This window comes from Arvicanthis niloticus, chromosome 5 (assembly GCF_011762505.2).
Source record: "Arvicanthis niloticus isolate mArvNil1 chromosome 5, mArvNil1.pat.X, whole genome shotgun sequence".
Lineage (NCBI taxonomy): Eukaryota > Metazoa > Chordata > Mammalia > Rodentia > Muridae > Arvicanthis > Arvicanthis niloticus.
In genome coordinates, this window is record NC_047662.1 from 101,648,847 (window position 1) to 101,660,494 (window position 11,648).

The window sequence follows — 11,648 nt, forward strand, 5'->3', positions numbered from 1 at the left end:
TAAATAGTGACGCCACTTCCTACAGGGCTCGACAGTGCTCTCGGATTGGCCAGTCTTCTTATTTGGGCGGACGTCCCACCCTCAGGCTGTTCCGGGCTGCTGTGGGCAGGCGGGGGAAACGATGGCGGCTCTGACCGATGTGCAGCGGCTACAGTCTCGAGTGGAGGAGCTGGAGCGCTGGGTGTACGGGCCGGGCGGGACCCGAGGTTCTAGGAAGGTGAGAGGTTTGGTCTATTGATCCGTTTCTGGGTGAGGGCAGGACAGGAGCGGTCCACTGACCCTGCCCTAGGGTCTGATGCTACCACTTCTGTCATGTCCCCAGCCCAGGCTTTGAAATAACAAAGATCTTGAACCTCCTGGTATGAATCGGACCCTCGAGATCCGTTCCTAAGGGGTTTGGGATGTGGGGTGGATACTTAAGCCTTTTTGAGATGGGTTCAGTGACAACTTTCACAAAAACTTCACCCTTGCGCTCACAGGTGTACTAAGGAGACCAGACGCATTTAAAAACAGATTAATGGACGTTTCAGCAAGAGCTGAAGCCCGCAGCGGAGTGTCTTTCTAGAGCCCTGCAAAATTAATTGCTAAATGAATTGAGCGGGGACAGGAGCCCTAGAGGAGGCAGAACACAGGTGGATAAAGGCTCCAGGGGGTGAACGGTGAGGTCTGAGCAGGCCCAGATAAGGAAGGTTAGTAATTGAACCCTAGGTGTTCAGATGTGGGCGAACATCGTGTCTGAATTTTGACAGACACTTTAGGTGCCCTAAAATCCCTTTATACGATGTGAAAACCATTTACTTGAGCACTTCCGGTGGTGTTAGGAATGTTCTGGAACTAAGGACATCAAAGGTAACGATGTGTCTGTGTACTTTTTGTAAAATTGTCACCAGCACATTCTGTTCCAATTTGAGAACCAACTTTTCGAAACACTCTCCCCCTTTAGCATCTATTTGTGTGCCTTTCCTTGCATATTAGTCCCTTAAATATTAGTATTCACCTTTTACAAAAGCCTTGAGTGAAGTCATTCATTTCCTCAGCCTCCCCCTCCAGCTGACTCTTGACTGGTAGAATATTGTACTAAGTCCTAGGCAGGCTCATTCACTGCCATGATTTCAGTGACTCATTTCACATCCTATGTCTCCAGTGTGTATCTCTGTTCCAGACTTTCTATCTGAGAACCCGATTGAGCTTTGCCTGCTGGTCTCCTCCACCGGGATATCCCACAGACATCTCAAGCTCAAACCCTTAAGCTCTTAGCTGTATTCTGCCTCTGCCTCTAAACTGATTTTTTTCCCTGTATTTTCTACGATGGGGATTGTACTGTCTTTGGGATCCTAGAGAGTGTTCCTTCTTCTATACTAGACTTGATATGGCAGGTATGGGGCTAGAAGTAGGCCAACCAGTCTGTTCTCCAACCTTGAGCTAAGAGAGATCTGGGTGAGGGCATTTGCATATTTCATGCCCAAATATAGGGGTTAGGAACCAGGAAATACATAGAATGTAAGGGTGTCCCATTAAAGCCTAAATCAGTTCATTAACTCCCTAAGCAGACAAATACCTACACCCCCATCCTGCAAAGGGGAACATGATTCATTCCCTCTCACATTAATGGGTACCTAAATTTGAGACTGTTTCTGTTGTAAGAGAAGGGAGACCTTCAAAGGCTTGAAAGTTTAGAGAGACACAAGGATTCTTTTTTCCAGGTCTTTCTTTTTCTTTCTCTCTTCTTTCTTTCTCTCTCTCTCTCTCTTTCTTTCTTTCTTTTCTTAGACACAATCTTTATTAAATAGCCTTGGCTGTCCTGAAACTTGTCATGTAAACCAGGATGGCCTCTAAATCACACAGAGATCTCCCTGCATCTGCCTCCAGAGTACTGGGATTAAAGGCATGTGGCACTACATCCAAGTTCTTTTAAGTCTTAAGCCAAGTGGTATACCTTGGAATTAACCTCTGCTTCCTTTCAGGTGGCTGATGGTCTGGTCAAGGTGCAGGTGGCTTTAGGGAACATTGCCAGTAAGAGGGAGAGGGTGAAGATTCTCTACAAAAAGAGTAAGTGCTTCTGTTAGGTGTCTGATTGCACTGCCTCCCATGTCTGTACCCCTGAAGCCCATCCCCGCCTGTCAGCCAGTATGTCAGTAGAATAGCCCCTTAAGGATTGAAGGCATATTACTGCTGATGTGGTAAATTGGGTGTGCTTTCTTGCAGCTAAATCCTAAGCTTATGCCTATTGTCCAGAGTTGGAGGCTAAAACTTTTTCTTCAAAGCTTCCCTTGGTGGATAGGGTATCCCCTTGAGGGATAGGGTATGACATTTCTCTAGGCAAGCTTGAGAAGGGAATTAATCACTCAGAGCCCCAGTGTTGGTTTAGCTAAACATTTTAAATTATCAAAGCTAGTAACTAATTAGATATTAGACAAGACCTTAGCTTGTCATATGGCATTGAATAGAAAGGTACCTTCTACCTTGGTGAAAATAGGTTAGTGGGAATGCTGGAGGTGGGGCAGGGCAGAGTGGTGGCACCACTTGGGTTTTAGGCCCCAAAACATGAGATCAACCAGCAGATGATGATAACTGAATAATCTGGGGAGTAGGGGACCAGTGGATGCTGCTGCGCCGGCCGGCACTGTGTGGTCAGCTCATAATTCAAGGATTAATACTCCCCAGACGTCATTTACCATTCATTTATTTAGTGTGTGTGCATGTATGTGTTTGTGTATGTATGGATAGAGGGCAGTCTGTGGGACTCAGTTCTCCTTACATCATGTAGGTCCCAGAGATCAAACTCAGGTCATCAGACTTGTGAGCAATTACATTTACCCGTTCAGCCATTTTGCCAGCCTCCAAGCTTCCTTTATAAAATAAGGTTCCATTTCTAAGTCTTTTTTTTTTTTTTTTTTTTTTTTTTTTCCTTTCTTGCTTCTTTGGTAGTTGAAGACCTGATCAAATACCTGGATCCTGAGTACATTGATCGCATTGCCATACCTGAGGCCTCCAAGTTGCAGTTCATCTTAGCAGGTAATGCTAGACCTCGGTGCACAAGCACTGTGGATGTCAGGGGTGGAGGAGTCGGGCACAGTGATGGCTCCCCACTGCTATTGTGATATACATATAGCCTGTCAACTACCTTCTTGTTCTGGCCTGGCTCTGGACTGAGGCACGGCATGGGTTTTGTAGTCAGCACTGGGCGTAGTAGTATATACCTCTGGGCCAGCTACACACCATAGTGCCAGGCATATCGACACTACTTCAATGTTCTATCCGAGGCCCCTCCCTGGGGTTTTCCTTTAGACTCTTCCTCAGTGCTCACTGGGCAGAGGACCTTCCCAGAAGGGGCAGGCACAAAGAGCATTACCATCCTGGAGAAGGGAGAATACTGGCATGAGAGTCATCCTTTGTTTTTCATGGTCCATATCTTTTCTTTTTGTACATTAAGTCACAATACATTTATGGGGAACCGGCTTTAGCTGCTCTGGCTCTCCTTTCTTGCTCTCATGAGTGAGCTTCCCTGGGTGGGGCAGCCTGGTGCTTCCACTCACACAGGGGCCTTTTTTTTAAGATCCTCTCCCTTTACTCATTTCAGGAACCTGACTCAGCTCTTAAGAGTACGACGTATGTGGGTCACATGTTGATTCTCTTCCTTAAGAACTTTGCCCTTAACTGTCCACGACAACGCCAGTAGTGTGGAGAGGCACTGTGGCCTGTTTTGCCATAACACAGGGTATTCCTTTTTGAACTGTACCTGTTCCCCCGATGTCTACAATGTCACCCGTACAGACTCACATATATGTGGCCAAAGGAACAACTTATCAGTGGGGTCTTTTTTTTTTTTTTTTTTTAAGGTTTATTATTGAGTAACCATGTGTACCTGTGTGTTTGAGGAAAGGCATGCACACATGAGTGTGTTGCCCACAGAGGAAGAAGTCGGAATCATCAGATCACCCCAGAGCTGGGGTTAACGGTAGTTGCAAGCCACTCAGCATGGGTGCTGGAAGCTGAACAGGGGCCTCTAGAAGCACAGGATGCCCTTCCCGCCGGCTGAGCCACCTCTCCGGCCCCTGTGCTTGCTTTCTATAGAGAACATACTGCAGGTTCCTTTCCTTTTCCCTTTTGTGTTTGCCATTGTGGCAGATTATGAAGATGGTGGCTCTCACTGAGAGCTCAGCGTCTCTCTCTTCCGGGAGAGATCGCTGGGACTCCAGCATTCTAGTCAGTCTGACATTCTGCAGGCGGAGTTTTCTGACCTCCTCTGTCTATGCATTCACCCAGTAGAAACCAAGCTAGGCACAGTGGCCATGTGCCTAGAGTCATAAGAACTTGGGAGACTGAGGAAGAGGATTACAAACTCAAGGCTAACCTGGGTCAATATAACATGATCCCATCTCAAAAAAGGATAAGAAAGGAAAAAAAATTATAAAGTGAAACAGGAAATACTTGATCATATACTGTGAACCTGGCTTTATTCTGGGCACAAGTCATACAGTGGTGAACCAGAAAGTCTTTGACCTTATGAACACAAGTACAGGTAGTTGTCCCTGCTTTAGGAATCTGAGCTTGTCACCTACTGAGAGAATGATGACTGTGTGACACTGAGGACTGGGGAGGAGGGACAGCTCCTGCTCAGAGGAGCTATCAGAGTTCCCAAAGGGCTCCTAGATCATGGCCATAGCTCACACGCCAAGTTCAAGGACTCTTGCAGCCTCCCCGCCCCTTCCTGTGCTCTGCCTCAGGAAGCATGCATCCACTTACACAGAGACAGTCATACACTCAGATCAGCCCTTCCTTTCTGCACACCACATCTTTGCAGGCATTTCCATATCTTGGCCTACTTAGGAGCCCCAGTGTCTTCTCCTTCCTAGGATAAGATCCTAACACTTTAGCCTCAGTCTCCTGGGCCCTGCCCTCCCCTACAGCTCAGTGAATTCTGACTGACAAGTATCCCTTCCTCTGTTTGCACACTACAGCCTTGTTCCTGAACACCTTCCACTCTGTAGATCTTAATACACTGGAACCCCTTGTATATGGAGAACCCAGATCCTGCTTCTGTCCACACTGGCCTCTCCCATTCTGTGTCAGCTCCCCTGTCATTTGTAATTACCTGTGCCTCTGAGAGCCAGTGAGCAGAACCTGCCTGATACAGTCTGCCACATGTCTCCTCTCAGATTGTTCCTGGGGCCCTTGGCTTAGGGAAGCCAAGTCTGAAGTACTCTGTCTCTTGTGGACCAGGAACACTTGCTGAGTTATTGACAAGCGTGGAAAAGGAGGCTATGGAGTTAAAACTTAAGGGCGGGGATTTGTAGAGACCAAGATGCTCCTCAGGCTCAGGATGAGTCAGGCAGAAGCATCCGGGAAAGGTGGGGTAGGGTGGGAATGAATACCTAGGGAAGGGGACCAGTGGGACACGGCTGCTCAGCTCCCCGGCCCAGCCTTCTACCTGCTGGTGCATAGCTCCACACATAGGTGTAGCAATGCCCGTGGTTGCTTCCCTGCTGTCATCTTATCTTTGTGCTTCAGAGGAACAGTTCATCCTCTCCCAGGTGGCACTCTTGGAACAGGTGAACACCTTGGTGCCCGTACTGGACAGCGCTTCTATCAAAGGTACCCCGGCGGGGCTGCGTTTCACTAGTGCTGGGGGAAGGGTGGGTGGGGCCAAGGCTTCCCTGTACTAATGCTGGATCTGTTCCTTATAACTCTACCCTGTGGGAACCCACTACCTGAATGGTTACAGTTCCCAAGTAAGAGCCTAGATCCAGGAACTCAGGCAGTTTGGCCTAAGACACAAGCATAAGCTCTGGCAGTCCCAACCCCAGATACCCCTGTTGCTTTCTCCCGCCCTCCTCGTCTCTCAGGGTGCTTCAGAGCCCACATCTTACCGTCAGAACTCCTGCCAGGCCTGTGACGCTTTCCTGCTGCACTGCTAAGAGTCCCTGGGCCTGGGCTTTGACAAGCAGGCAGTGGCTTTAATTGAATCCAGATATCCATCTTGTCTGTCTCTAGGTATTTCTCTCAGCTCCCGTCCCTTCCCTGATCAGCTACCCGCTTGAGTATCTGACAGCCTAAAGCTTCAGGCAAGGCTGTCAGTGTGGGGGAGTCCAAGGGCCCAGTGTAGGACCTGGGATTCATTTCTGGCCCACCCAAGCTCCCTATCCATTAGGCTAGGAAGCTAGCCCTGCTGGGCTAACAGCAAAGGGGCAGGGCCTGTAATAAGTAAAGTCTCTTCACTTGGCCCTCCTTATAGCAAGCAGTACTGAGGACCTTAAGGTTGTCTTCTGGGCACCTGGTCTACCCACCCCCACCCCCACTTCCACCCCCCTCATAGGTCTCAGAGTAAAGCTGGGGCAGGTAGGGACCACCCCCTCCAGCTACAGCGGTCGATGAAGCCTGGCGTTTGTTTAGCTTCTCCACTCAATACTCTAATCCTGCAGACGACCTAATAGACTATTGAGCAGTCCCGGGGGAGGGCACAGGCATCATCAGGCGTGTGCGTTGTATTTTACAGCCGTTCCTGAGCACGCTGCCCGCCTGCAGCGCTTGGCGCAGATCCACATCCAACAGCAGGTATGGAAAGACTGGAAGAGAAGGGAGACATGATGAGACATCCTGTCATCTCTGTCCCCTCCCCCACCGTCCACTGTCACACACCCTCTGCCCACTGTCACCCACACCAAGACTCTAGACCTTTGTGTTGTCCATGGAGGTCTATCCTCTATTTCCAAATGCCTTCAGGGAGGGGGAAGGACTTGCCTGGAGCCACCCGCAGGTCTCCTGCCTTCCAGAACAGTTTTTCTGAGATGCTAGAAGGTTGAAGTTGAGAGGAAGGCAGTCGTGCCGGGGATCTGTTTTTGACTGCGGGTGAAATATCTTTTCTCAAGTTCAAAGACTTTAGAAATAGAGACTGAGGTGCTGGAGAGATGGCTCAGCCCTTAGGGTATGGGTTCAGTCCCCAATACCCACATGGCCACTACCAACCTTCCTCTGTAGCTGTGATTCCAGAGGGTCTGATGCCTCCTTCTGTCATCTCTGAGTACTGCATATACATGGTGCGCCCACAAACAGGCAAAATACCTATACACATAAAATATAAATAATAAAGCCTTAAAAACATAGGGACAGAAGAGGGGTGGGTGTTAATGTGTGGAAGCACCCCCCCCCGTCAGTCTTTGGGCGGCTGTGTTGGGACCAGGCCTAGGATGGAGAGCGCCTGTTTTGTAGTTGCCCCCTTTTACTCTAGGTTATTCAAGTGCCATCTCTTCTAGGTTTGGAGGGAATAATGAGGCAGGAAGTTCAGTGGGACGTGGGCCTTTACTCAACTCCTCAGCTATACTTTGGCTTACAGGACCAGTGTGTGGAGATCACTGAGGAGTCCAAGGCTCTCCTGGAGGAGTATAACAAGACTGTATCTTTTGTGCTTTGTGCTCCTTAATGGGTACCCCCCCCACCCCCACCCTCACACACATTCGTCCCAGGCTCTTCCCCTGCCCCCACCCCTCTGGACACATGCAATGTCTCCGCTTCTTCCTTCACACTCCTTTTGTCACCTTGACTTGTCTCCAGACAATGCTGCTCTCCAAGCAGTTTGTGCAGTGGGATGAGCTACTCTGCCAGCTAGAGGCTGCCAAGCAAGTGAAGCCAGCAGAAGAATGACAGCTGTTCCCCATGTCCCCACCAGGGGAAGGCAGGCAGGCTCCAGGGCCTCGCACCAGCCTGTCTTTATAAGGCAGAGACAGCAAGTCTCTGAATTCAACTACTACCTGTCTGTGTTCAACTGGGGGCTCTGAGGTCAGAGGTCATGTTTACCTTAGAGTCATGATTTGTACTCCCTGTCAATGTATTTATTCCAGTGACAGTAAACTGCAGAGACCACAAAAGGAGTGTGTTGGCTTGCTGATGTAGGATGGGCTTGCATGAGGATCTGGGTGGAGAAGGGGAGAGCTGTCAACCCCACGAGGTGGGACCAGGAGCTATACCCTTGATCTGGTTTGCTGAGAGAGAGAGTTCTCACATCATTTGACTGGTACATCGGGGCATTGTATATTTACTTATCCCATATTCGCCAGTTACCCTCTAAATATCATATCCTATGGTAAGTAAGGGGGTCACAGGTAGGTACTCCTCTACACAAAGTTTGAGGAAGACCAGGTAGGCCCACATGTCAGAGGCCATGGGGGAGCAGGCAGGGATGTTCAGAGCCAAGGCAACACAGCCTTGTGTCTACATAATACCAGTAGTCAGAGCGGGAGGCCAGGAGGTTTGGATATAGGAAATGTTAGGGAGGGAAGGAAGATCAGGGTATCTAGATGAGAAAGGTGGAAACGGTTAAGTACCGCGCTCCACCAAGTGTATGCTGCCCCCTTGTGGTCTGAGGGAGTGCCTTAGCTCCTTCAACTACCTTTACAGCACTTAACCTGTAGAGTTGCTGGCATCCAAACTGCAGCATGTCCAAACTGATCTGAAACTAGCAGTCATCCTAGACTATTCTACCCGAATAGTTACCCACTCTTCCCCAAAACTTCATACGAGTTTTTATCAAGTGTTCTACCACTTCTCAATTCTTCTTGGTGGTTAACATATCATTAGACAAATATTGGAGGGCCTATTTTACTCTGGATACTGGTCTAGGCTCTGTGGGCACAGCCCCGCGGCCGATTCGCTACAGTGATGTTGAGTACAGCCCCTTCCCAGGGTCACCAGTATCTATTGTCCCCACTACCGGATCCACCCAGCTTATACGCCAACTCTCTGTGGCCAATAAGTTATGCACAAGCCATGCCGTAGACCCTACTGCAAACCGCCGGGGTTGTCCAGTGTCCCAGGATGAGAATAAAGCTCAGAACTCTGTAACTTAAGGGTCTCGCCTGCTTGTGTGCACCAGGGGCTTCGCCTTCGCTGCTGCGGCGTATCAACAGGTGACGCACGGCATACATCTTTTAAAGGCACAAATCTACATGCTTCAGGCGCAGGGCTCCTCTGATAGCTGTTCCTCTCCCGGGTGGACCCTCAAGGTACCGGGATGCTCCGGGATCGTCGCGCCGATCGCTCGAGGCAAGCCAATTGCCAGCATTCACTCCGCAGAGCCGAACCGCAGCCCAGGTTCCCTCAAGCCCCGCCCCCTGCGTGCGCGGCCCCGCGGCTCCGCGCGCACTCGGTCTGCGCGCCATCTTGACTACTCCGCGAGGGTCGAGCGTCCACTGGCGACCGTGGTAAGAGCCAAATCCCAGGGCTGGGGAAAGGGGATGCCTGCTGCCCGGGACAGCAGCCCACGATCGGGCTCACGAGTAATCCGAGCAGCTCTCCGTGGGAGTTCTCACTCGCGAGTTCCCGAGTGGCCCGGTTCAAGCCAGCCTACACTGTTAATCTGCGGATGAGGTCTACTCTGCCCCCCACCCACCGTAGGCGGGGTCGATTCTTTCTTTGGGGAGTACTTTGTGAGGACTTGTGGCTGTGCCCCAGGAAGTCTGGGGCCAAGAGTATCTGGAAGCACAAAGTGAGGGAGCCTTGTCCCAGTCCCTGAAGCCTGGTGAGGAGAGCCCGTCTGTTCTCAGCGAGTTGTGGGCGAGGGGTCTGGGACCTAGCCCCGAGGAGCTTCAGATTTTGATAAAGCACAGTCTTACCCCCACAGAGCCTGGTTTGGGGGAATTTGGGTTTGTCAGTGTTAGAGACTCGTGGATAAATTTAGAAAAGGATAGGTAATTCTTGACTCCAACCTTGAGACGCTGGGGTGAGGGCGTAAACGCACCCTCCGTGGTGAGGAATAGGACCATATCCTGGAGGGAGTGATGGAGGATGGACCTGGTCGTGTTTCTGCCACTCATCTGACTCTTTCCCTCAGTGCATATCCAGAGAGATTCACCAAAGCTGCGAGAGCCCAATGGAACACTACCGGAGGGCTGGCTCTGTGGAGCTCCCAGCCTCCTCACCAATGCCTCAGCTACCTCCGGACACTCTGGAAATGCGAGTCCGAGATGGGAGCAAAATCCGAAACCTGCTCGGGCTGGCACTGGGTCGGTTGGAAGGGGGAAGCACAAGGCACGTGGTGTTCTCAGGCTCTGGCCGGGCTGCTGGAAAGGCTGTTAGCTGTGCAGAGATTGTCAAACGGCGGGTTCCAGGCCTACACCAGCTCACCAAGCTTCACTTCCTGCAAACTGAGGACAGCTGGGTCCCAACTTCACCAGACACAGGCCTAGACCCTCTCACAGTCCGACGCCATGTGCCTGCAGTGTGGGTACTGCTTAGTCGGGACCCCTTGGATCCCAGTGAATGTGGCTACCAACCCCCAGGTGCACCTCCTGGCCTGGGCTCCATACCTAGTTCCAGCTGTGGTCCCAGACCCCGAAGGAGGGCTCGGGACACCCGGTCATGAAGTTCTGCTGGGCCTGACTGTACTCTAGACCTGAATATCTGTGCCTTCTCTAAGAAGCGTTTGATTGCTCAACATGCCAGTGAAGCTTACGTCCACAGGAGAACGTCCCCCCCCACCTCTGGAAAGTGGGCTGGGACTGTTACAAAGACTGGTGTGGGTCAGTGCCGAGTTAAAGACTGCTTGAGAAGGGCTTATTCTGTCTCTACAGTGTATCTCACTTGCCTTGTCTGACGTCCGACTAGGGAAGGGAAATAAAGGTTGTACCCGTTTGTTTGGCCTGATGTATAAGTGGATGCCTGGCTTTATCCCAGGAGCTCCTGGGCTGGAAACAGGAAGGATACGGTTAGGTTGGCACTGAATAATGAGTCTGGTATCAATAAAAGTTCCAGCAGTAACCTGGATGGCTTTTTGCCACCTGCTTTATGCTGGGCTGGGCCTCGGCCAGCTCAGGCATGTCTCTCATATGCCACAGATTGTGAACTCAGGGTTCAGGGTTTTAATCCTGGTTCTACTCCCAAGTTACCGCTCTGTGGTTTTCGATAAAGGTTACTTCTTTGGGTCTTAGCGCTCTCATCCATAAAGTGGGGAATAGGGTGCTTACCTCATTAGACTTGTAAAGCTTATAAAGAGATGTACACATCTGACCCTCAGATACCACCCGAGCACCTAGTGCTAGCAACGTGTTAGAAGGAAGCTCAGGTTTGCTAACATGCTGTTTTCTTGAGTGGTCCTCAGTCCTACATGTTTCTTCAGATGGCATTCCTGCCCTTTTCCCATTGCTGGCTTTTTCTGCCTCCTTTTGGCCTTTGGTTCAGATTTACCACAGGCATCTGAAGAGACAATGATTGTATTGGCAAGTCAGGTGGCTCCATGCAGAAAAGTGGGATTGGAAGAAGCCGTAGCCTCAAGAATTGATCAACTCCACTTGCTGTGAATCGAGGTTTTTCTCCAGTGTGTCTAGTAATCTGGATGTCCACTTATAAGCAAATAAAATTGAGGCTTTTTCAGATTTGGACTATAGCAGGACCCAGCAAGTTGAAGGTAATGTTTCTCTCAGACCAGAGAGAAGAGATTGGGATGAGGGGAGAAAAAGTTGGGGAACTTAAGGACTTGATATGGCGTGAGTGGGATGTGACCAGAGGTTGTCAGGCTGTGGCCTGAACCTTAGACACTGCATCCTTTGCTTTCCAGTGTAGGCGTCTCAGTGAGAGGAAGAGCTCTGGGGAAGGGACAGGTGATAAAGAGTCAGGGTACTGGGAGAAGTGACACAAGCTGCTCCAGGGGGCCCTTT

The 11,648-nt window shown here is 50.3% G+C and overlaps 2 protein-coding genes across 2 annotated transcripts; both read left to right on the plus strand.

The window, feature by feature from the left end:
• The first annotated feature begins 29 nt into the window (after positions 1-29).
• On the plus strand, positions 30-7,865 carry Dctn3 (dynactin subunit 3). Its single transcript, XM_034501866.2, has 7 exons — positions 30-217; positions 1,965-2,049; positions 2,929-3,015; positions 5,512-5,595; positions 6,497-6,555; positions 7,334-7,393; positions 7,552-7,865. Exons 1-7 carry the CDS (start codon positions 122-124, stop codon positions 7,639-7,641), a joined length of 561 nt encoding a protein of 186 aa, XP_034357757.1. The 5' UTR covers positions 30-121; the 3' UTR covers positions 7,642-7,865.
• A 989-nt stretch (positions 7,866-8,854) lies between these two features.
• On the plus strand, positions 8,855-10,447 carry Rpp25l (ribonuclease P/MRP subunit p25 like). The gene is made up of 2 exons (XM_034501867.2): positions 8,855-9,197; positions 9,827-10,447. Exons 1-2 carry the CDS (start codon positions 8,943-8,945, stop codon positions 10,355-10,357), a joined length of 786 nt encoding a protein of 261 aa, XP_034357758.2. The 5' UTR covers positions 8,855-8,942; the 3' UTR covers positions 10,358-10,447.
• Positions 10,448-11,648: the final 1,201 nt, after the last annotated feature.